The sequence below is a fragment of the Chelonus insularis genome, unplaced genomic scaffold (assembly GCF_013357705.1).
Source record: "Chelonus insularis isolate UGA/USDA-ARS -01 unplaced genomic scaffold, ASM1335770v1 contig_94_pilon, whole genome shotgun sequence".
Lineage (NCBI taxonomy): Eukaryota > Metazoa > Arthropoda > Insecta > Hymenoptera > Braconidae > Chelonus > Chelonus insularis.
This window is the reverse complement of record NW_023276783.1, coordinates 3,090,562-3,115,646: the sequence shown is the minus strand read 5'-3', so window position 1 is coordinate 3,115,646 and position 25,085 is coordinate 3,090,562. Positions and strand designations below refer to the sequence as shown.

Sequence of the window (25,085 nt, the reverse complement as noted above, 5' to 3'; positions counted from 1 at the left end):
TACTGATTCCTTCTAAAACTCTTGAGCAGTGAGCTGTGTCGGGCATTCAGCGGCTGTAGTCCACTGAAGTCTTTTAACGAGTATTGAAGCAGTTATATGAAAGCTCCAAAGCAAACATACGAGTGACTGCAAAGAATACATTCAACCAGCTAGTGAAAGTGTCAGACTTATGTGATCTTAGATGTAATCTTATAACGTGTAACGAACAAAAAAACATTACTGCAAAACTTTTGGCAATAATGCATTCGTGATTTAGGCAAATTTATTTTTTGTGGCCTTTAAAAACAAATGATAGTACTGTGTTGTGTTTAATAATGTACTCATCATAAAGTACCAAATTTCTTGTTTCTATTTTTTTTGGAGTAAAGCTTTTTTTTAACTTTTGTTAAATTTTAAAAAATTTGAAGTGCAAAAAATATTGATACTGACATGTCTATGAAGGTAAGTTAATTCAATTGAATTACTCTAACTCCAAGTAAATAATTCTATAATTTGAACAGATTATCAAACAAGAAATTAATCTGATTTATAGATAAGTCATTTCGCCTGTTTCGTACTACATGCAAAATAAAATTAGCATTTAAAATAAAAAATTGGTGATATCTTGTTACTTTTAATGTGTAAATATTACATGTTTCAACACGTGTTAATGATTGAAGGATATTAGCAATAAAAAAAATCATTACATCCAATTTATCAACGATATATTAAACTTAAAAAATAATTCTTTTCAATTAAAAATTAGAAATTGGGTTAAATTTATTTTTGTGGCGCGAAATCGATTGACGTCAGTGAGTGTTAATAGGTTGAACATTGATTGAGTTAATTGAAATTTACATAAATTGCCGTTAGTTTGAATTTTCATTTAAAATGTTATTGAAACTCATTAAATTATGGTTCAAAATTTTTTTAATGAGTTTAAAGACTGTGAAAGTATTTAATTATGCTTCTTAATTTTAATTATAATGTTAATTAATTATTTTAAAGTGTCATAAAAAATAGTAATTATTATTTTAATTGGTAATTATATTGTGTAAATATTATAATGACCTTCCTCATTTCAGAAAGAATCTCCTTGGGATGTTGAATTACATCTTGCTGCAGCACGAGGTGACGCAAAACGTCTGCAAATTCTCCTGGACTCCGGACGCGTCCACGTTGATTGCAAAGACAAGGTCAGTGCTTGTTGCATTATCGAGGAAATAAATAATCCCATTGCGACATAAACTGTATTAGCTTGAAGCGGAAAAACGAGATAGACATTGCGAACCAACACAATTTCATCATCCTGACCTATTCATATTTTTTTCACCATAGAACTATTAATAGCACACATCTCTCACGAGTTACTATTACATCAATGTTTTGACAGTTTATATATAATATAATAGAATTAAAAATAGCTAAATGTGCAGTTTTCAAAGAATCACTTCCGGAGAATATTTATTTTTCAAAACAAGATATTTTTCGTTATTGTTCAAAATTTCCCTTCAATTGGGAATAACACAGATATTCTGCCCAGGCAGAAATATAATTTACCTTGCACGATCATAAAATTTACTTGAGAAAAAAAAAATTGTGCAAAGTGGAAGGGAAAATTTTATTATCCTGCAAGGTAATTATGACTCTACCTGCACAGCGTACCCGGTTTACTCTGAATTTCAGGACAATTTTCACTCAATTTTTCTTTTCGTGTGTCCATAAATCTATTTTACATTTCTACATTTATTTTTAATACATATAAATTCATTGCCATTAACATTCCAAAAAGAATAAAGATGTTAGTACATGGAAGACGTTTCAAAATATTTAATTTTACGTTTTATTTTTTCAGTAGTGTTTTTTAAATTAACAAGAAAACAGCAATGTTATTTTCTAAAATATACAACCAATTTATTTAAAAAACATTTTCTAGAATAATATAAATATATCTTATTGCAATGAAGAAAACTTTAATCATTAGCTTGATCATATCAATTGAATATGATTGAAAAGCATATCCATTTTAAATCAATTGCAAATTCATAAACTCATTCATCAATAAGCGTATAATTTTGTTTAGATTTACAATCATAAATATATATTGTCCTGATTATTATAACTAGAGGAGTGATTTAAAACCCTACTTAGTCATAAATCACAGCAAGTACTTAATTGCCGATTTGTTTGATTTAGGACGGGACAACCCCACTGATATTAGCGGCTGCTGGGGGCCATATTGAGGCCGTTACTGAGCTACTTCAACAAGGGGCGGATCCTAATGCCAAAAGGCTGGTAAGTTTGGACTCGGGCCGCCCGGGGTTCTGAATGAATGGCCGCAGAATGAATGAAACCTTACTTTAGTGTGACGATATATTCACTATGCCCACTACTAGTCACAATAATGCATATCATCGGCTCGTATTCAAACTTCCCTTTCGATTGGTTCGAAGTTTTCCATTGTTAAGCTCCTAGGCTTCGTCGTAGAAGTTGAATTCAATGGAAAAACCTATTGGCAGACTTTCCTCTCTTCTGCACTTGAGAATATGAACTTGAAGATGAAATTCCAAGTAATAAGTCAGAAGTTAATCAAGCAAAACTTGTCTGAAGTACTAGAATTCCAAGCAAAAGGAGCCATATAAATCACAATTATTGACAGCAATGTTTAAAATTAGTTTGAGGAGCTTTTTAAGTGATTTAAATCTCGAGTCTTGCGGTTGAAGAGAACTTGGAGTTCTTTGAATTAAATCAAGTCATTGACCTTATGGAGTGAACGTGGGACTATGTAGACTCATGATTTAATTTCAAATATTTTAAGGCTGTCTAATTCAGTTAATTACGTAATACTGATTTTTCTGCTTGAGGAAACTTTCATTTGATTCAAGATCATTTCTAGCTAAACTTTAATTATCATTGAATACATTTTCTACTTATGAATGAAAATGTATCGCGTATTGGAGTAACTTTCAAATTAACAAAGATAATTCATTTCTAATTTGAATAAAATAGTTGAAGTGTTTTTGTTTAAATTAAATATCATTCTAACTTACTTTTATTCAGATATTTCTTATAAATCAAGTTTAAACTGTTGATATTGTGTAAACAAAAAAAAGTAGTTGTTTTAATTTGTTCTTTTCATTCGCTTTAAAGCTAGAGTAAAAGATCTAAATAACTATCTACATGGCAAGAATTGTATTGAGTCAAAATTAACATGTAAGATCGTTAACTTCACTTTATAAAGTCACGAATTTCGGTTCGACATGATAATTTATTTAACATCAAAAGGTGTTTGACACATACTCCAAGTGTCAAGAGAATTTTTCATGCCACATCTTGACATATTTAAAATTTAAAAAAAGTCAAAAACCAACTAAAATAAAATTTTAATTTTAACCTCAACGTTGAAAGCATAATTTTTAAAATAACTAGATTGTGAACCAAGTATAAATAGTTGATATTTCGAACAAAAAGAACTCAAGTTAAAACATTCTTATCATCATGTATTCTAAACAGTGATAATCATATATTTTATCATTTATTTTTTTAACAATTGAATTTATTTGTGTCACTACCAAAAATGTCTCAATATAATAATTAAATTTTTTTTTAATCATTAAACAAGCATTAAACATGCAATCATCATCTTACCATATTATTATAAAATTTACTTATTGGTAATACTTTATAAACTCTAATGTCAAAATTGATCACATAATTATATGAAAGGCTATTTAAACATAATACTTTAATTATCGTATAGGTATAACAAAAATTCTTGTAACATCTTGACCTTTTTTATTCTCTGACAACCACATCAGCTCGTGTGCGAGCTTTCTTATAAGCATAGAGACTGCGTGGGTAGAATTAAAAGGGAAGATTCAACTTCATTATAAAGTGAAAAGCAGCGTAAGAGTCTTTATATGTAATTTAAACCTCAGACTGATGAACTCACGTAAATACAATCCTCTAATTATTTATGCATCAAAGTAACACATTCTTGTTTATAAAAATAAAACAACGGCTCGATGACTTATTCATTCATTTATGTTTGTTCATTTATCAAGAAACTCATCTTTAGTCATTGTTTGAATAAGAATTATTCAATGCAAATTGAAGTTTTTATAAAGAGTTTTATAATACTCGGTGTTTTCTTAAATTGAATTTTTGATTACAAAATGACGTTTACTATCATTATCTTTAATAATAAGTTCGTCATACTATTCTGAACGTTGTTAATAAACTGTTAATAAGCTTGTGCAATCGATATAATTTAAACACGCAAACATTCTCGGCATGATTATTATGGATAAAAGCTAGAGAAGTTACCGTCACGCCAATTTGCTTGCTGGTTGTTAAGCTCGAGATTTGATCCACTTTCAATATACTTATGTTAGCTTATAAATTATAATTTTATTCTTTTCGGTTGGTGTCTTTAATTAATTAACGATTATCAATTTTTTAATCCAAAGTATGAAAGTAGACATGTTGTTTTATAACTGGCCAGTCCTTAAGCTATATTTTTTTCAATTACAATAGTTTTTATACTTTTGAGAAACTAGTATTCTTTAAACTTCATAGAAATTACTGAATATTCTTACTTTTTAGATGTTATGTACTATCTGTAGATGAATCATTTTGTAATGTTGCTAGAAAATTGCTAAAACAATTTGAATAAGATCAGGGATAACTTTTACTCCAAGTAAAATTAGTCGTGACTTTTTTTGTTATTTCTATAAATGAGTTTTTATTTATTTAAATGATATCATTTATAATCATTTAAATAATCTTAAATATGTCATTACGTCCGTCAGGACGTAACAGTCATTTATATTTATAAAAAAAATAATAATCATTTATTATTTAAAAAAAAAGCTCTTAGCTCACTCCAAATGTTAGAACAATATTTACTCCAAAATATTATTAATTAGAAAATTTAACAATTTTGTCGTCATTAATTACTTTTAATAGTCTCTCTATAATTAAATATCTGTTGCATTGCTACTTTTACTGTAATTTCCGAAATATTCAAAACAAATGTTTCTTAATTATTAAACAATTACTGTCACTCATACTCTTGGATTATTTTTCAACTTTATAAACCTAAATCTAATCGTAAATTAGTAATTAATCATAAAATCAATAATTTCATTATAATTAAGTTACATTCAGTTCATTTAATCGCTGTTATTTTTTTTAATTATTTCAAGTCAATTATAAATACTTAATCGATATTACTAATATAATTATTTTTTGTACTATTTAATTAGTTTAATAATAATTAAAATAAAAAGTAGGCGATGCTATCAATTTATTAATGAAAATAAGTAATTATTATCAGAAAAATTATCTTTTTAAAATCATAAAATAAACGAAGCTATCCTACATGCTGTTTATTATACAGATATTTATAGCCAATTGTCTATGTAGACTTTGTAGTAAAATATTTAATATTTTTTATGATGTTATAAAATAAAATATAACATAAAATTATGCGTTATACATACAAATACACGACTATTATTTATTAAAAATAAAAAAACATTAGTTCTTTATTTTTTACAATTAGTGATGTTTATGTCATCATGACATACTAATCTAAATATCATTTATTTTTACATACGTTTGAAGCTATACTTGTGCTGTTTCCTAATGAAAATAACACAAAAGGAACGAGTTGTACAGTTAGTATTATGTCTTGAAATTCCTTAAAATAAATTCTGGCTATTCTGAATCGTCGAGGTCAAGCCAAAAGACACTCACGTATTCTACACGTATGTAATATATCCACGTTTCCTTGTTCTATACAAATATTATCATAACAAAGTACGAAGATTACATAAAAGATAGTAAGTTTATATCCATTTGATGTTGGTTTAGTTATTTTAGTTTAAATAACAACTTCATTTTTTTAGTATTTTTATTTAAGTCTTCCCTCATTAGACTTTTTAAATAAACCTATTACTTGAATTTAATAAAAATAAGAAATAAATTTTATCTATTGTAAAATAGGAAATTTATTGTCTGAGTATAGTGTTATTTCATTCGATTGACATTCCAAATGATATGTCGATTTACTTCCTGACATTTAGGAATGTTCTGATGTAAGATATTCTCTATGATGAGAGATGATCTTCAAATGTCGCGAACTTTATCGAGAAAATAAGAATAGATGACTTATAATATATCATGAATTTATTGTATTCTAAATGAGTCCATCTCAGTTGGAGGTAATTTCAAAGCAAGAGTAAATACTTAATATATGGTTTCACGGTTTAGAGTACAATAAAAATGTTTCACTGCCCACTTTCACACTTCAATGCTTGTCAAACGCTCGTCAGTATAATAAAGAAACGAGAGGGCCTATTATTCACACCGATTAATCATCAATATATTGTTGCAGACTGGAACAACTTCGCTGTTTTTTGCTGCACAGGGTGGATTTGTAGACATTGTTACGCTTCTTATAGAACATGGAGCAACAGTAGACTCATGTAGTATTGTAAGTTAATTAGAAATATTTATTATTACTAATATGGAGTTAAAAGACAATTGTTACATCAAAACAATACCAAATATAAAAATGCAGTTGAATTAGATGTAAATTTTTGTAGAACATTGATATCAATTAAATGAATGATCTAGATATACCAAACGCTCTTCAACATCACATAACAAGCTAACTCATAATATAAAGTACTTAAGAATTTAAAAATTAGTTAAATGAATAAATTTGTTAGTTTTTCATTGGAAACTGCGTTATTTATATTTATCATATATGTAGTTTCTATCTATTCATAAATTCAAAAAGAAAGTCTCATGACACAATTTTATTATTTTATTTTAGGATGGAGGAACTCCTTTATTTGTTGCCTGTCAATGTGGTCACTTAGACGTCGTAGAAGAGTTGATAGAAAAAGGTGCAAATGTTAATGCACACATGAAGGTATATATCATTTTCATACTCATATGTAAATTATAGTGTTCCATGACTAATGAACTTGGTAATTAAATGAAGTTAAAAGATGAATATTATAATGATTATGGTGTTGTTAATTATGTTAGGATGGAGCAACAGCGTTATTTATAGCAGCACAAAATGGTCATGTACGCATTTTAGAGGTATTACTAGGACAAGCAGCAAAAATTGACTCTGCCAGGACAGATGGAGCTACGCCCCTTTGGATTGCCGCTCAAATGGGCCATGATCATGTAGTAAGAAGACTCCTGAAGGCCGGAGCCAAGGTCGATGCTACCAGACACGTAAGCTATCATCATCAGATCCACTTTTTCATCTTGTAATTTATACCACATGAGTTGTGTCAATGAACGCTGGCTATTTTTATATTTACTTAGGACGGAGCAACACCACTTTTTAAAGCTGCTCATAAAGGCCACACTGCGGTCATTGGAGAACTATTGAAGTATCGACCATCTCTTGGCATTTTACCTGTAAGATATAATTTGTTTTATTTTCTCATTCATTTTTAAAACCACAATCATTCAAATGGAAAGTTTAGTGAATAATAAAAATACACTTTTTGATTGACTAAGAATATTAATCATACATCAAGTACAACTTTCTATTTATTTTAAAAATAGAGTAGTAGTCAATTCTAGTTATTACTAATTATCAATAATAATGAATTTTTACTGTGTATACTTTAGCATCAGTGATAATGTTTTATGCGTTACCTAAGTGTGAAACTTGATATGCTACGCTGTGTTTCTGTAAAAGTAGTATTTGTTCAAGATATTCACTGTTAAATTTCAAAATTATATACGTTTCTTTTAAAACTTTATCTAGCATAAAGTATTTGTATATTTTATCATGTTTTTGCTTTGTCAATATTCTATTAATTTAATTTTTTGTTATTTTCGAAATTTCATCATCTGAGGGATTAAATCGTTGGTCTAACTGTTTACAGAGAGAATGTTGTTAGATATTTCTGTTAAATCATTAAATGAGCTACTTTTTCTATCGATTTTAACCGGAAGAGGATTCAGTGAGGCATTGGAATTAATTTATCCTGTAATTCCATTTTCAGAACGGTGAAAGTGCACTTCATGCTGCAGCCTTGACTGGGCACATGACAGTTGCAAGGCAATTGGTAGGAGCTGGCGCCGATCCTCTGCTAGTAAATCAAGAAGGACTTACACCGCTCCAGCTCGCAATCAGACATTCTCAAACCCAGGTCGCCAATTACCTCAAGGATAAAGTGAGAGCAAGAACTGCATCACGTTGATATACCATAAGTATAAAGTAAAGATGTGAGATGTTAAAGTTGTCCGATAGGGTTCTCCTTGCCTTTTATTATTCGTTGTTGTTGATCGAAACTGGTTTTTATACCAGTTATACTTCAATAAGAGATCCTGAAACAAATCAGTATTTCTTAAAAATTATTGCAATAATTTTATACACACTGAATCTAACGGAGTATGATAAATTATAATAATTTAAAATAATATCCAATTGAATCAATAATATTTTTCAATACTTGTAGATATAAACACTTACACATAAGTAAAGTAACTAAATATAACTTGTTTTTCATGATCCGTGAGGATCCATGGCCGGGTGTTGCATTATTTTGTACATAAAGTAATAGGAAACTAAAAATGAGGAAATTTAAAATTACAGTTAAATAACTAATAAATTTAATATAGTTTTTGTACTCAATTTTTTCTAGGATATCAAAGAGTTTAAAAATATTTATTGTCATAACTTGAAAATAATTCAGGAGAATATTTTTGTTATTTATTTTATAATTCATTTAGTTTCTTAAAAATTAGCAGTGGCTAACTCGTGATAATTTCTTTGTGTATATCTTTAATGCAGTATTTGTTAAAAAATGAATTTATATTGTGTCTAACAAGACACTAGTCAATACAATTATAATTCTGTGTAATTAAACAATGAATTGTATAAAAAAAAATTGAAATGATTTATTTTATTGTATTATAATTATCAGAGAATTTATTAAAATGAATTGGAGATTAATTTCATCAAAAATTGTCAATATATACTGCATTAAGGAGAGTTAATTTGTCTTATAATTATATTACCGTCCATGATTTATGAAGGAAAACTTACATTTTTGTCAGTCTTATGAATTAAAATGAACGAAAAAGAGGAGGAACTTAAAAAAAAGACTGACTAATTTGCCTTGAAATGCATTCAACATTTAAAGAAATGCAAATAGTATAATTAATAAATTAATTACTAATAAAAATATGTATAAATTATTTCTCAATGTAGCTATAAATGAGATAATCATGAATCTCAATCAAGATTCTGTTATTTAAGTTAATTGAAACATAGTTAAGCATTATACTGCAAATGAAAATATGTAATATATTTGAATATCAATTTCAATTAATGTAAAAAATGTTTCCAAAATAACATACCATTCCTTCCACAATGACAAAAATATATATTTTCTCATATAGTCTTCCTCAACTCACAACTATTCTTGCATAATAACATACTATAACAGTTAATTAATTTAGAAATTTGTTATTGTTACAAGATGTACTGAAGAAAAAAACCAATAAAATACAGATTGTCATTAAAAAAATTTTTCTGCTTAGTTATTTTTTTTTAATTTATTACAATATATAGCTGTACGGATAATAAAATACCTTTGGAATACATTGACTAAATTTTTAAAAATTACATCGAATGTTTCATCTTAAATTTTTAATATACTTATCAAACATTCACTCACATTAAAATTAATGGAATATTTGTAAAAGTAAATAAGCAAAATAATTCATAATATTACTACAGAGTTAATTAAAATTTGCTTCCATTTTCAACATAATATTCTTAATGCTTTAAAGATATTTTGTACCTTCATTATATAATATGATTGATAATCATTGAAACTTTTTGTGTCACAGCCTTTTTCTGATACTTTGTTATAAGAAATACAACGTAGCAAAAAATACAATGCGATTTTATAATTGTAAATACAACATTAAAAAAGCGTAACAGTTGAAGAAAGATTTACTAATAATTATTAATATTTCACCTTCTAAATATGTAAATGTTTATTTTGATAACTGGTTAAATTTAAAAAGTATTTATAGATAAACTCACAACATGAATTGAAAATGAATTTTTTTCGCAGATTCATGTAATAAAAGGCTGAAATAATACAAAAAAATATTATTAAAATGCATGAGTTCGAATTATCTATACGGATTAAGCACAGCCTTGCTAAAACCATCTGCCAAGTACTTATTTCCTTTGCGTTACTTATGCAAAATATTCTAGTACTAGTAAAGTAACTCACTTTGAACTGTACGAAGTGTGAGAAGAGTCTTAAGATGTGTCAACTGTTATACTCGTTGCTTAAGACAATGAAATAATGTTTGTAGTAAGTGGAATTGTGTTATCGAAGAGGTTCAGGAGCAAAGGCTGATAAAGACTGATAATAAAACACACCTTTCGTTTTGTAGTCAGTTGAAAACCGTATTTTGAGTGTTATCTACCATGGTTCGAGATCGAATACTTGAATTATGTGCTGTTAGTGTTATTACTTCAAGGTTTATTCCATTTTTTTTAGAGTCATTTGTCATTTATTTCACTATCAGTTAGCAAAAATGCTTTCAACAAGAGTTAATAATTTTTTTCAAGGCTTACAACAATTATATAAGACTAATGACTTTAAACTTTATTACTCTAGATTTAAAAAAATGTTTTATACATTGTAACAATTAATTTATTAGTCAATTTAATTGATAAAATAAAAATATAAATTATTTTTTTAAAATATATTATGTTTTCTTTAAGAATAAAAGAAATGATTCAATGGGGAGAAATTTTTTACAAGATGTTTGTACACAAATAAATCATAATAAAAAAATAAAGGATGTTTTAGACGAAGTATGTATTTTCCAAAAATAATAATTAATTAATATTTTGAGTTAATTAATTAAAAGTTCATCTATTTAGGCGGAAAAAATTCGGGCAATGATTGATGTTCTCAGAGATAATATAAATGTTGTTAAAGATTTACACAATAATGTTCTATCTCATACTGATCACGGTAAGTTGATTAATTGATTAATTTCTGATATTTGTTAGTGGATAATTTTTTTAATACCTATTTACATTATTTTCAGGTATACAATTAGAGTTGGAGTCCCGAACGTTTATAATATCACAAACTGCTTTCAAAATTCGAACGAGTTTAAAAGGTAAGCGCAAAATTGTACAATAGAATCACACGAAACGTTAGTGATCGTTAAATTTTTGGATTGTGTTAGTATAACTATTTACATCAGTAATGAAATTAATTAGAAGATAGAATTTTCATAAGGATTTAATTCATTCTAATAAATTGATTAGAAAATCAAGACGATTATTAGTGTTTTCTTGAAGGTTTTGGAGTGTTACTTAACCCCGGTTCTTCAGAATTATTAGTAGTAAATTAACTTGAATTTTCGTTTGTTTGTTTACTGCTAATTTTACAATTATTACCACTACTGGTAATTGATTGATTTGAATGTATTGGTATATCAATGGAACTGAGAGGAGAGCTGATATTTTCCCATTGAAGTGGAAGTTTATGTAATATAATGCGAGGAATTCGATCACTATCCAATAAAGGATGCGCCTGAGGTGTTGATGGTTCAGAGATTAAAGTATTTTTTTCTCCCTCTGTTTTTTGACTTTCATCTTCATTACCACCACTGTTTTCCTCTTCTCCTCCTTGTTCTTCGTTTGTATAAAGCTGGCTCTTCTTATGTAACTTCCTGAAATCCAATTTACTTTTACTTCTTCTTAAGGATATTTTCAGTATCGCGAAAAAACTTTGTTTATGAAAAAAAATAATAAAAAAAGTTTTTTCACTGATTAAAATAAAAAAAAATGACGATATCTTGTTTACCGTAAATCATTTTCCAATTCATTTTCGATTTCAGGATGTTCATTATATAGAGAAGACAATTGATCTTTACTGAGTTCAGAGCCTACTTTTATAATTAATTTTCTCACTTCTTCAACTAGATTTGATTGTTCGGCTAATGTTTTCTTTAATCTCATTAAATTTGGTAAAAGGACTTGATAATAATGCTTTTTTATTCCTTCAACAATTACATTAGCTGCATGAGATACTGTAACATTATTCGTAGATTCTTCCATATCATCATCATTGTGTTTATTTCCACAAGAAGATGGTTGAAGATAATCACTACCAATAATGTACAAAGTATCTCTCAATATACATTGTCCCTTTTCTTCATTAACTTTTATACGTCCCCCAGCAATCCCGTTTAAAATCTGATTCGTTAATCCTACTAAAATTTTCAGCTTCCCCGGAGGATCTAAGTGTTCTAACATAAAATCGTAAATCATTCTTCGTTTTGCTTGATTGATTTGACCGGGTAAGGTTAAAGCTTCCATTTCTTCTTTCCGCATCTTTCTATCATAGTATTTTTTGTCTATTTCGTAATTGTTATAATGAAAAAGGCTTTCTAAAAACTGCTGTGAAATTAGAGTTTTATTTTTCATTAACAACCTCTCTCTAATGAGAAAAACAGTCATTTCTCTGATGGTTTCATCAGAATCGGAAAGCATGGTTAGAATGTGAAAGAAAAAGATACCTTTAACTTTGATAAAATCTTCGACAAGCAACTGAATAAATATTACAACTATCGCTTCTCTTACAGCAGTATTCTCACCTTTCATACATATACACATGTCAGGTAAATGAGGCTCAACTAGAGCAGTAAATCTCATACAAACATCAGCAAGAGCTTTTGCAGCATTAACTCTTACTGCCGCATCAGCTTCAACATTCGAAGAATCTACTCCAGCACTCAACAATTGCCCAAAAATTGGAGTCATTTCATAGGCGATAGTTTGCTCTCTCATTGCTTGCTGACCTAAAGCAACAACTGTTAATGCTTGGAGTTCTCGAACATTTTTAAGTGATGAAGGCATCATTTCCCAATCTATCAACATTCCTTGAAGTATTCTTAATACAGGAAGTTTGATATTACTCGTACATAAAAATGAAGCATGACCTAACGTACAAATAGCTTTCAAATAGTTTGTTATATCTTCTTGAGTATGCTCTACATCCAAAATTATTCGTTCTATCACTTTCTCTGATTGTCTGATTAGGTCGTGCATACTTTTTTCAATTTTCTTGGGCTCTGAAGGGTTTAAGTTCTTTAAAATATCATAAAGAATATCGAGTGAAATGCTAATAAGCTCCGGATTTATTAAAGATTTTTGAAAGAGTTGTAATAAATCCTCTGAAAGCTTCTGAAGAAATTTGTTGTCAAATGTTGACCAACAACATCGTAAGACTTCTAAGGCAAGATATTCAAAAAAACCCTTACCTCTGAAGAGACTTTCATAATCTTCAAAGTATTCTTTCATGCTTGGTAATGTTTTATTCTCAACAATTGCTGATAAGAGAACCCAAGCAGGAATGTTATTTTTAGAATGAATGTGCGATTGAATTTTTAATATTAATGAGTCTGTTATAATATCGTTTTTTACCCAAGAATCACAGGCGCGTGTCAAATGTTTTCTCATTTTCCTTTGTGTCAATTCATTTAAAATTTTCCAAGGGAGATCATCATCTTTTGTTGTAGAATTTGAAATTCTGTCGATTATCATACTTTCCATAGATTCCATCACTTTTTCTTGCACTCTGTTTTCAACATCAAAAATTTGAGGCATTACAGCTTTCACCCAAGTTTTGTATAGATTAGAATCGTTAGAGAATGCTCCTAAAAGCATTGTCAATACTTGAATAGAAAATCGTCGTACTATCATTACAGGATCACGACAATGATTACTGATTATTTCAGATACACTTTCTAGTAGATCTGGAACCATTAATACTCCATTTCGTAAGATGTGAATTGCTCTGGTTCGTAAAACAGCACGATCATCTTCTACACGAGTTCTAAGCATTCCAATAAGAGTATCACGATTTGGAAATAAATTAATATCTTTGTCAAAAGCATTTTGAATATCTTCTAACGATGGTAATATATCGATATCGTTAGACTCTTTAAATAAGTCAACAACAAGAGCATTCTGACTATCATCAGTGTAGTCTGCTAGTGTCTGCATTGCTCTTCCTCGTACCATAGGTGACACATCAGTACATCGACTTAGAACCGTTGCTAGAAGAATCCTTTTAATATTCATGTCAGATAAAATATCATCAGAAATTTGGTTTTGCTCTAAAAAATCATTTGGAGATTCTAATAATTTTGCAATGATTTCCTGAGAAAATACTCTGCAGACGATCTTATTATTGTAAGAATATAGTACGACATTTTTAATTGTTTTAATATAAAGTGATCTTGGACAAATATTTATCAGTTTTGCAATGACAGAAGCTTGCTTTTGTCTTGCATCCAGTCTTTCAGGACAATTTATCATTAAATGTTGAATTAAAATTATGATTCCTTGTTCAGCATTTTTCTGATGAGTAGTGAGTAAAGTTTTCAAAAAATTTATTGATGTATCTCTGAGGATATTTAATGATTTTGATGAAATACTCACATAATTATAAAGCATATGAGGTAGGATGTATCTTGCAATTAATTTTATAGTTACATCAACATGACCGTGTCTAGGATTGCATAACTTTCTAAGTGCTACGTATGAATTATAAACTAAGGAATTTACAGATCTTTCTGAATGATGCATTTGTGATTTGAAATCCAAAATATCGGTTCCAAGTTTTGTTACTTCAATTAGAAGATGAACCGTTAATTCTAAAGATCGAACATAATCTCTCATAGACCAGGAATCTAACATCAAAATCATATTATAGATTATAGTATTAAGGCCGTGTGTTAAAGTAATCCTTTCAGTTTGGAGTAAAGTACTTGATTCTTCTTCTCTTAGATATAAACTTTCATAATCTTGACTTTTTACAGGTTTTTTCGTCACAGGCATTAAATGTTTTGACAGTTCTAAAGATCTTATAACCGTTTCGTACAAATTTTCATGAAAAATCTGATAAGCACTACTTCCGGGAATAGCTAACAGAGTTAGATATAAACTTGTTGCAAGAAGACAGGCTTGTCGTGAATCTTCATCAGCATCGAGACTTTGTCCACTTTTTATTATAAAGCCTAATAAGGCTAATAGTGCCTTTTGATCAACACTTAAAGCACATAAAGTTTGCCAAGAAACTTCTGACCTTTCGTTTGGTTCAATATTTTTATTTAAATCTATCCAACTTTTAACAGTGGTACATGTTTCTTTTAATAAAACTTCCATATCCTCACTTTTAATAAAAAGAAGAAAGTCACCAGGAATTTTTTCATCATAAAATAAAAATTCTTGATCCCACATTGATTTAACCCAACTTTTATCTAGCTGGTCTAATTGAAATTTTTCAAAAATCCTTAATGGCTCCATTTCACAATTTTTTAAAGTACACTAATATTTTGGAGTTTTTGTATGCTGCTTTCAATGTTTTGGTAAACATAACCTTCTCGTTGAATTAATAATCTAAGAATGCTTCTTTCTTCAATAGATAACACAGAAAAAATCTGATGAATGGAAAAAGTAAAATTAAATTTTGAAAAAAAATGTAATATGAAAATTGTGATTGTATGAAATCATTGAATAATAATAACTGTTTACTTACAGAAATGGGCAAAGAAATCCCGCGCGTTGATGAAATTACACTGGAGAGTGCGAGAGACGGTCCCGCTCATGCGCGGATTAAGTTTTTACAATATGCGACGATGCTTAAAATGTTCTCAGACATTATGCATGAATACAATGATTCACTTATGCGATATCATGAAAAATGTTCATCACTTTTACATCAACAAAGAATTTTACGTAGGTTTTATATCAACAAAGACTTATTTATTAAATGATATAAATAGTTTTTTAGTGTGAATTTCACATGTTCAATTGCAGTTGAATATGGTAAAATTCACCCTTATAAAACGTATATATTAAATTAATGAAAATTTTTTAAATTATTTTTATATTTATTTTTGATTTTCAGTTAGAAAAGAAACTGCCAGTCAAATATTTTACGATGATGATGATGAAGAGTACGATCAAAAGAAAAGTCTTTTTGTAGATAATGAAAGTATCAAATTTATATTAAAATAAATAAATTTTGAACTAAGAGAGAAATAAATAATTAATATTTATGTTTAGATCTTGGAAGACAGTAAATTAGCGAAGCTTCAACTTTCAGAAATCAAACAAAGGCACAATGAATTGATAAAATTAGAGAAATCACTCAAAGAAATAAAGGACATGTTTTTGGAAATGGCTTTTCTTATTGAAAAGCAGGTAATAATCCAATGTTGATTTATTCAAGTATATTAAATTTAAATAGTAAAATCTGACAATAATTATTTTTTTAAGGGTGAGCAACTAAATTGCGTTGAATATTTTGCGGGAAAGGCATCAGATAATGTTGAAGAAGGTCGCTGTGATCTTTCCCGAGCGGAAAAAAGACGGCACAGAAATCGTAAGGTAATATTTATGAAATTATACTATCAAAAACAAATAATTTAAAAAATAATTCTTATTACCTTCTTTCTAGAGAAAAACTAAACTTATCATCATACTCAGTATAATAATTTTAATTCTCTTATTAATAGCAATTTTCTTCTAAACTTTGTCATATATTGTAGTTTTGTTTATAAATTTACCATATATAAAGATATAAAAAATGAAAAAATATTTTTTTAATATGTAAATATATATGTTGTTCATGATTTCACTTTTTTGTTGTTGCTTTTGATTTACTTTCGGATTGTAAAATGTAATTTTTAAAATACATTACTACTCCTTTTGCACTGGGCCTTGTTGTTTGGTCTTGATCCGTACATAATATAAATATTTGGAGCACGTCATCGTATTCTGGACCTATTTCTATTGCTGGAAGCGCCGGTCGAGTTCCTATAAGTTAATTCCATCAGTAAATAAAATCCAATAAATTTTTATATGTGTTTATAACTATTTTCAAATATCAATAAAACTACTTTGAATAAAAAATAAAAATAAAAAAACTTTACCTAATTTATTATTAGAAGGAAAAATATCACTATCATTCATTGATGAAATGTTAAAATTTTTATCATCTTTCATAGAAGTGTCCATATCTATTATTGATTGATCGAGATCAGACTCATCTAGATTTTCGTCATGGTCAACATGCGGAGGAGACAGTGCTATCATTTCCCAAATAATCAATCCGTATGCCCACATATCAGTTTTATTTGTGATTGGTCCTTCTTCTAAGTTTACAAAAGTAAAAATATATATTTGAAAAAAGCATGCCATAAATGTACAATTATACCTTTAAAAACACATATGAAAATACCTGATATGACTTCTGGCGCATTCCAAACTTCAGTTCCAGTATAATAATAGCCTTCTTTCATTATGAGATCTTCAGTTACAGGAACTGCAACTCCGAAGTCACACAATTTTACTATTTTCATGTTTTTGGAGATTAAAATATTATAGCTTTTGAGATCACCATGAAGAATGTTACATGTATGATGAAGATATTCTAGACCTTTTGCTATTTCGTAACTGACATGTTCAATATCTTTTGCTTTAAATGGATCCTCTCCCATTTCTACTCTTTCTTCAATCAGATCACCTGTACATCAAAAGTTGTTATTGCATGGAGCATAAGAGTTTTACATTAAATTAGATTAAGTCCTTTTTTTAATTAAAGAATATTTTCATAACGATTAGTTTAATAAGAACATGACTTTATGAGATAAATTATGTTGATGCTAATGATATAACTAAACCACTGTTGTTCTTTGTTGTGATGACATTAAAGTTCAATCAATGATTACTTTATATATTTTTTAATAATATCAAATTTAAAGAATTCAATATAAACAAACTTAATATTTTTTTCATAAGAATATATTCTTTTTATACCTAATGATTGGTCTAATTGTTCCATAGCTAAACAGGGAGCACCAGTTTTTGACAATGTTAAAGCACGAAAGCCAATAATATTTGGATGATTCAAAGCTTTAAGAATGTCTGCTTCAAGTTTGATTCGTTTATCCAGATTAACATCTTTGATATCTTTACTGTTACGTTTTTTAATCGCCCATGGTGATCTTGCAAATCCTACTTTAGGTGATCTTTCAAGAGTGAATACATTAACTCCTGTGTAAAAATAAATTTAAATAAATTAATCATTATTATGTGAAGTATTATTCACATTTATAATAATTATAAAGTGAAAATAGTTAACAAAGCTACATTTATATCACAACAATAAGACTCACCACATCCGTAACCTATTTGCTTTAAATACGGTGTAGCAGGTATTTTTAAAGGACTTTGATTCTCTGGATTATTACAAAGCCTGCTTTTGATTTTTTGTAATGGAGGAGTTAAATATTCTGCCATCGTTTACGGTGAAAAATTGTTTAAAAAATTAAACCACAAAACAATAGGACTGTTTATTTCCGTTATAAATTTTTAAAAGTATCAAAACACACACAAGATGCTTCAGTGTTGCCAACTCGATTTTTATTTGTAACAAAAGTTTTTTTTTAACGGTCGATAATTTATCGATATATCTACACATACAGATGGCGATAAAAGTCAAATATTTTTTTACTCGCACTTCAAATTGCAATTAGTTTCCAAATTCATGAAAATTATTAAGTTTTTTCAATTACAATTTTAACTTCAATTTATCTTGAATCAATATACATTCATCGATTAGTTACAGTCTAGAATATTTATTACATTTTTTTCAAAGTTATCTATGGATATGTGCGGTTAGTTAAGATTCCGAAGTTTCTAAAACGTCCCCTAAAAGTGTTTTTGGACCTACCGATAAAAAGTTATAAAGGCCCAAAGTCTTGCCGGTTTTTAATGGTGTAAAAATAAATTTCCGTAACGGATAACCAGCTTCCGTATTTTTAAGCATCAAAACGTACAGAATGAGCCCTCGATCATTAAGATCAGAGAAATTTGTCTTTTGACCTCAAAAAATAGCATGTAATTGTGTTTATGCTCAAATCATAAAATTATGACACTCGTTAGGGAGATCTTAATAAGACAATTCCAAAATAGTAGCTATTGACTTTGTTTGGTCAAAGTAATCGCGAGATATTTGTGAGAAACTACTAAACATAAAAATATGCATAACTTCTATGTTAATGAGTTATGAGCGTTTAAAGGTTTTTCTATGATCCACCGCAGCATAGCTTCGTTTTTCGCCAATAACTCACGATCTATGAGAGGTACATGGACAGCAAGCATATCAATAGATTCCTTAAAGCAAGAGCTTTCCAATGCAATTGTCAAAGTTATGATCCGAGCATAATTCATCCCAAAATTATAGCCATTTCCGGTTTCACCTCCATTTTTGGTTCTAAAGTCGTTGGAATAAATTGTTATTTAAGGTCAAATTTGGAACACCGAAACGTACAGAATAACTACCAATCAACAAAATCGGAAAATTTTCTTCTCTAACCTCAAAAATAGAAAAAAATCGTATTTATGCTTGGATCAGAAAATTGAGGATGTCATTACAAAGAGGGGGAGGAGACGGTTTCCAAACACTGGCTATCGACTATATTTAGTTGAATAGATATAAAGATATTCTTGAAAAACGGCAAAACATAAAAATATGCATAACTTCTATGTTAATGATGCTACGGGGTTGATCGAGGGCTCATATGGAAGAACTGGACCTAAGTGAGAAATTCGGTCCCCCCTATAGGATATCCCCGTCAAAAATGCCGTATCTCGCTTAGTTTTCGAGTTATGAGCGTTTAAAGGTTTTTCTATGATTCACCGCAGCATAGCTTCGTTTTTCGGCGATAACTCGCGATCTATGAAAGGTACATGGACAGCAAGCGTATCAATAGATTCCTTAAAGCAAGAGCTTTCCAATGCAATTGTCAAAGTTATGATCCGAGCATAATTCATCCCAAAATTATAGCCATTTCCGGTTTCACCTCCATTTTTGGTTCTAAAGTCGTTGGAATAAATTGTTATTTAAGGTCAAATTTCGGAACACCGAAACGTACAGAATAACTACCAATCAACAAAATCGGAAAATTTTCTTCTCTAACCTCAAAAATAGAAAAAAATCGTATTTATGCTTGGATCAGAAAATTGAGGATGTCATTACAAAGAGGGGGAGGAGACGGTTTCCAAACACTGGCTATCGACTATATTTAGTTGAATAGATCAAAAGATATTCTTGAAAAACGGCAAAACATAAAAATATGCATAACTTCTATGTTAATGATGCTACGGGGTTGATCGAGGGCTCATATGGAAGAACTCGACCTAAGTGAGAAATTCGGTCCCCCCTATAGGATATCCCCGTCAAAAATGCCGTATCTCGCTTAGTTTTCGAGTTATGAGCGTTTAAAGGTTTTTCTATGATTCACCGCAGCATAGCTTCGTTTTTCGGCGATAACTCGCGATCTATGAAAGGTACATGGACAGCAAGCGTATCAATAGATTCCTTAAAGCAAGAGCTTTCCAATGCAATTGTCAAAATTATGATCCGAGCATAATTCATCCCAAAATTATAGCCATTTCCGGTTTCACCTCCATTTTTGGTTCTAAAGTCGTTGGAATAAATTGTTATTTAAGGTCAAATTTTGGAACACCGAAACGTACAGAATAACCCTCAATCAACAAAATCGGAAAATTTTCTTCTCTAACCTCAAAAATAGAAAAAAATCGTATTTATGCTTGGATCAGAAAATTGAGGATGTCATTGGAAAGAGGGGGAGGAGACGGTTTCCAAACACTGGCTATCGACTATATTTAGTTGAATAGATCAAAAGATATTCTTGAAAAACGGCAAAACATAAAAATATGCATAACTTCTATGTTAATGATGCTACGGGGTTGATCGAGGGCTCATATGGAAGAACTCGACCTAAGTGAGAAATTCGGTCCCCCCTATAGGATATCCCCGTCAAAAATGCCGTATCTCGCTTAGTTTTCGAGTTATGAGCGTTTAAAGGTTTTTCTATGATTCACCGCAGCATAGCTTCGTTTTTCGGCGATAACTCGCGATCTATGAAAGGTACATGGACAGCAAGCGTATCAATAGATTCCTTAAAGCAAGAGCTTTCCAATGCAATTGTCAAAATTATGATCCGAGCATAATTCATCCCAAAATTATAGCCATTTCCGGTTTCACCTCCATTTTTGGTTCTAAAGTCGTTGGAATAAATTGTTATTTAAGGTCAAATTTTGGAACACCGAAACGTACAGAATAACTACCAATCAACAAAATCGGAAAATTTTCTTCTCTAACCTCAAAAATAGAAAAAAATCGTATTTATGCTTGGATCAGAAAATTGAGGATGTCATTACAAAGAGGGGGAGGAGACGGTTTCCAAACACTGGCTATCGACTATATTTAGTTGAATAGATCAAAAGATATTCTTGAAAAACGGCAAAACATAAAAATATGCATAACTTCTATGTTAATGATGCTACGGGGTTGATCGAGGGCTCATATGGAAGAACTCGACCTAAGTGAGAAATTCGGTCCCCCCTATAGGATATCCCCGTCAAAAATGCCGTATCTCGCTTAGTTTTCGAGTTATGAGCGTTTAAAGGTTTTTCTATGATTCACCGCAGCATAGCTTCGTTTTTCGGCGATAACTCGCGATCTATGAAAGGTACATGGACAGCAAGCGTATCAATAGATTCCTTAAAGCAAGAGCTTTCCAATGCAATTGTCAAAATTATGATCCGAGCATAATTCATCCCAAAATTATAGCCATTTCCGGTTTCACCTCCATTTTTGGTTCTAAAGTCGTTGGAATAAATTGTTATTTAAGGTCAAATTTTGGAACACCGAAACGTACAGAATAACTACCAATCAACAAAATCGGAAAATTTTTTTCTCTAACCTCAAAAATAGAAAAAAAATCGTATTTATGCTTGGATCAGAAAATTGAGGATGTCATTACAAAGAGGGGGAGGAGACGGTTTCCAAACACTGGCTATCGACTATATTTAGTTGAATAGATCAAAAGATATTCTTGAAAAACGGCAAAACATAAAAATATGCATAACTTCTATGTTAATGATGCTACGGGGTTGATCGAGGGCTCATATGGAAGAACTCGACCTAAGTGAGAAATTCGGTCCCCCCTATAGGATATCCCCGTCAAAAATGCCGTATCTCGCTTAGTTTTCGAGTTATGAGCGTTTAAAGGTTTTTCTATGATTCACCGCAGCATAGCTTCGTTTTTCGGCGATAACTCGCGATCTATGAAAGGTACATGGACAGCAAGCATATCAATAGATTCCTTAAAGCAAGAGCTTTCCAATGCAATTGTCAAAATTATGATCCGAGCATAATTCATCCCAAAATTATAGCCATTTCCGGTTTCACCTCCATTTTTGGTTCTAAAGTCGTTGGAATAAATTGTTATTTAAGGTCAAATTTCGGAACACCGAAACGTACAGAATAACCCTCAATCAACAAAATCGGAAAATTTTCTTCTCTAACCTCAAAAATAGAAAAAAAATCGTATTTATGCTTGGATCAGAAAATTGAGGATGTCATTGGAAAGAGGGGGAGGAGACGGTTTCCAAACACTGGCTATCGACTATATTTAGTTGAATAGATCAAAAGATATTCTTGAAAAACGGCAAAACATAAAAATATGCATAACTTCTATGTTAATGATGCTACGGGGTTGATCGAGGGCTCATATGGAAGATCTGGACCTAAGTGAGAAATTCGATCCCCCCTATAGGATATCCCCGTCAAAAATGCCGTATCTCGCTTAGTTTTCGAGTTATGAGCGTTTAAAGGTTTTTCTATGATTCACCGCAGCATAGCTTCGTTTTTCGGCGATAACTCGCGATCTATGAAAGGTACATGGACAGCAAGCGTATCAATAGATTCCTTAAAGCAAGAGCTTTCCAATGCAATTGTCAAAATTATGATCCGAGCATAATTCATCCCAAAATTATAGCCATTTCCGGTTTCACCTCCATTTTTGGTTCTAAAGTCGTTGGAATAAATTGTTATTTAAGGTCAAATTTTGGAACACCGAAACGTACAGAATAACTACCAATCAACAAAATCGGAAAATTTTTTTCTCTAACCTCAAAAATAGAAAAAAATCGTATTTATGCTTGGATCAGAAAATTGAGGATGTCATTACAAAGAGGGGGAGGAGACGGTTTCCAAACACTGGCTATCGACTATATTTAGTTGAATAGATCAAAAGATATTCTTGAAAAACGGCAAAACATAAAAATATGCATAACTTCTATGTTAATGATGCTACGGGGTTGATCGAGGGCTCATATGGAAGAACTCGACCTAAGTGAGAAATTCGGTCCCCCCTATAGGATATCCCCGTCAAAAATGCCGTATCTCGCTTAGTTTTCGAGTTATGAGCGTTTAAAGGTTTTTCTATGATCTACCGCAGCATAGCTTCGTTTTTCGCCAATAACTCACGATCTATGAGAGGTACATGGACCGCAAGCATATCAATAGACTCCTTAAAGCAAGAGCTTTCCAATGCAATTGTCAAAGTTATGATCCGAGCATAATTCATCCCAAAATTATAGCCATCTCCGAATTCACCTTTATTTCTGGTTTAAGGTCGTTTGAATGAATTGTTTTCTCTTATGTTAAGTTTTAAGAAATTTATTTACCGGTGTTGCTAACTTTCTTCCCCTTTTCAAACGCATCCCTCAAAATTATTGTGTTTTAAAAGATTCTCCTGTTACCCACTCAATTTAATTTGACATCGAGCTTCGCTCTTCTACCGCCCAACACGAGGGCGTCAAGTCAACTTCAGAATTTTTTCCGAGTTGAGCCCACCCTTAATTCTCGATTGATACGTTCAAAAATGGCGACGCCTTCGCGAGTTGTTCGTCAAGTAAAGCCACTTTTGTCATATTCTCGAGAAGAAGCTCATCGAAGAGTTATAACTTTATATAAAGCATGGTATCGTCAAGTTCCTTATATTAGTGAGTATTATCAAACCCACAAAACAAAATTTCAAACAATAACTAAGCTCAAACATTGTACTATAACCTTCAATTATAAGCTTTTTTCATTCAATATTATGTTTATTTTTAGTTAGATTATATAAATTCTTTCTTTTTAATTCTTGATAACACATTTTTCAATATATTTCATTGTTAATATGATTTAAATAAAATCAATTCTCAAGGAATTTGTTGAATTTTTTTTTAGTGTTTGAATTTGATATCCCATTAACTGAAGAACAAGTTAAAGCAAAAATCAGAGAGGAATTTTATAAACATGCCAATGTTTCTGATATTCGTGCTATTGATATGCTAGTTATAAAGGTAAATAATTATTATATTATTCGCAAATAGTCTCCAATACATATCTATTGAAATAAATATTATTTGAATATTCTGATGTTCTACTACAGTCTACAATTACATTGTGATCAACAATTTCTGAATAATCTGATAAATTTTAGGGTCAAATGGAGTTAAAAGAAACGGCTGAAAAATGGAAAAACAAAGGATGTTTAATGAATTATTTTAAAGAAACCGTCGAGAAAAAACCAACAGATTTTTTATCGAAATTCATTTCTGGCCAAGAATAATTCGTTCTGGATTTTTGCTAGTCGTGTAAATTATAAAGCTATCAATATTTATGATTTATTCAGTAATCAAGATATTGTTTATAAATAATGTAAAAATAGTTATAAACTATCAATAATAAAACGTTAATTGTATATAAAGTTTAGATAGAATTAATAATTTATATATAAAAAAAATAAAGAAAAATGAAGTTAATAGATAAATGATTGTTTGATCAAACAGTAATTGAAAAATCAAAATATGGCAGATATTTTTTTGATTGAATCATCTGGAATGAGTTGAGAATATTTTATAATTAAATACACGAAATTAGGGTAAATTGGTTTTTATTACAAGAAGAATATCAATAAATCGTTGTATTCATATTTATGCACTATTACAAGAGATAACCGTCATTTTTATATTCCTCATAAATTTACACAATTATTTTACATTGATATATTATTATCATTATAACTACTTTTTATTTATTATTATTATTACTATTATTATTAATAATGTGGCTACTTAT

General features: G+C 29.8%; 5 protein-coding genes and 1 long non-coding RNA gene across 6 annotated transcripts; 3 read left to right on the top strand and 3 right to left on the bottom strand.

Moving 5' to 3' along the window:
* The first annotated feature begins 20 nt into the window (after window positions 1-20).
* On the top strand, window positions 21-9,530 carry LOC118072745 (ankyrin repeat domain-containing protein 29). The gene is made up of 8 exons (XM_035092848.1): window positions 21-441; window positions 1,065-1,175; window positions 2,176-2,274; window positions 6,380-6,478; window positions 6,824-6,922; window positions 7,042-7,239; window positions 7,333-7,428; window positions 8,025-9,530. The coding sequence occupies exons 1-8, from the start codon at window positions 430-432 to the stop codon at window positions 8,220-8,222; spliced, it is 912 nt and encodes a 303-aa protein (XP_034948739.1). The 5' UTR covers window positions 21-429; the 3' UTR covers window positions 8,223-9,530.
* Window positions 7,234-10,382, bottom strand: LOC118072749 (uncharacterized). Its single transcript, XR_004691029.1, has 3 exons — window positions 10,275-10,382; window positions 8,184-8,349; window positions 7,234-7,426 (listed from the first exon to the last, which is right to left on the bottom strand). It is a non-coding gene; the product is annotated as an uncharacterized lncRNA (long non-coding RNA).
* Window positions 10,373-16,658, top strand: LOC118072746 (syntaxin-1A-like). The gene is made up of 9 exons (XM_035092849.1): window positions 10,373-10,507; window positions 10,775-10,867; window positions 10,937-11,030; window positions 11,107-11,181; window positions 15,617-15,814; window positions 15,987-16,069; window positions 16,145-16,282; window positions 16,358-16,468; window positions 16,539-16,658. The coding sequence occupies exons 1-9, from the start codon at window positions 10,475-10,477 to the stop codon at window positions 16,608-16,610; spliced, it is 897 nt and encodes a 298-aa protein (XP_034948740.1). The 5' UTR covers window positions 10,373-10,474; the 3' UTR covers window positions 16,611-16,658.
* On the bottom strand, window positions 11,061-15,676 carry LOC118072743 (condensin-2 complex subunit D3-like). Its single transcript, XM_035092846.1, has 3 exons — window positions 15,615-15,676; window positions 11,874-15,516; window positions 11,061-11,739 (listed from the first exon to the last, which is right to left on the bottom strand). The coding sequence occupies exons 2-3, from the start codon at window positions 15,380-15,382 to the stop codon at window positions 11,415-11,417; spliced, it is 3,834 nt and encodes a 1,277-aa protein (XP_034948737.1). The 5' UTR covers window positions 15,383-15,516; window positions 15,615-15,676; the 3' UTR covers window positions 11,061-11,414.
* LOC118072744 (lymphokine-activated killer T-cell-originated protein kinase) lies at window positions 16,287-18,475 on the bottom strand. The gene is made up of 5 exons (XM_035092847.1): window positions 18,259-18,475; window positions 17,900-18,136; window positions 17,322-17,606; window positions 17,014-17,235; window positions 16,287-16,897 (listed from the first exon to the last, which is right to left on the bottom strand). Exons 1-5 carry the CDS (start codon window positions 18,380-18,382, stop codon window positions 16,716-16,718), a joined length of 1,050 nt encoding a protein of 349 aa, XP_034948738.1. The 5' UTR covers window positions 18,383-18,475; the 3' UTR covers window positions 16,287-16,715.
* Window positions 18,476-23,802: 5,327 nt separating this feature from the next.
* On the top strand, window positions 23,803-24,719 carry ND-B14 (NADH dehydrogenase (ubiquinone) B14 subunit). The gene is made up of 3 exons (XM_035092850.1): window positions 23,803-23,962; window positions 24,192-24,307; window positions 24,448-24,719. Exons 1-3 carry the CDS (start codon window positions 23,842-23,844, stop codon window positions 24,574-24,576), a joined length of 366 nt encoding a protein of 121 aa, XP_034948741.1. The 5' UTR covers window positions 23,803-23,841; the 3' UTR covers window positions 24,577-24,719.
* Window positions 24,720-25,085: the final 366 nt, after the last annotated feature.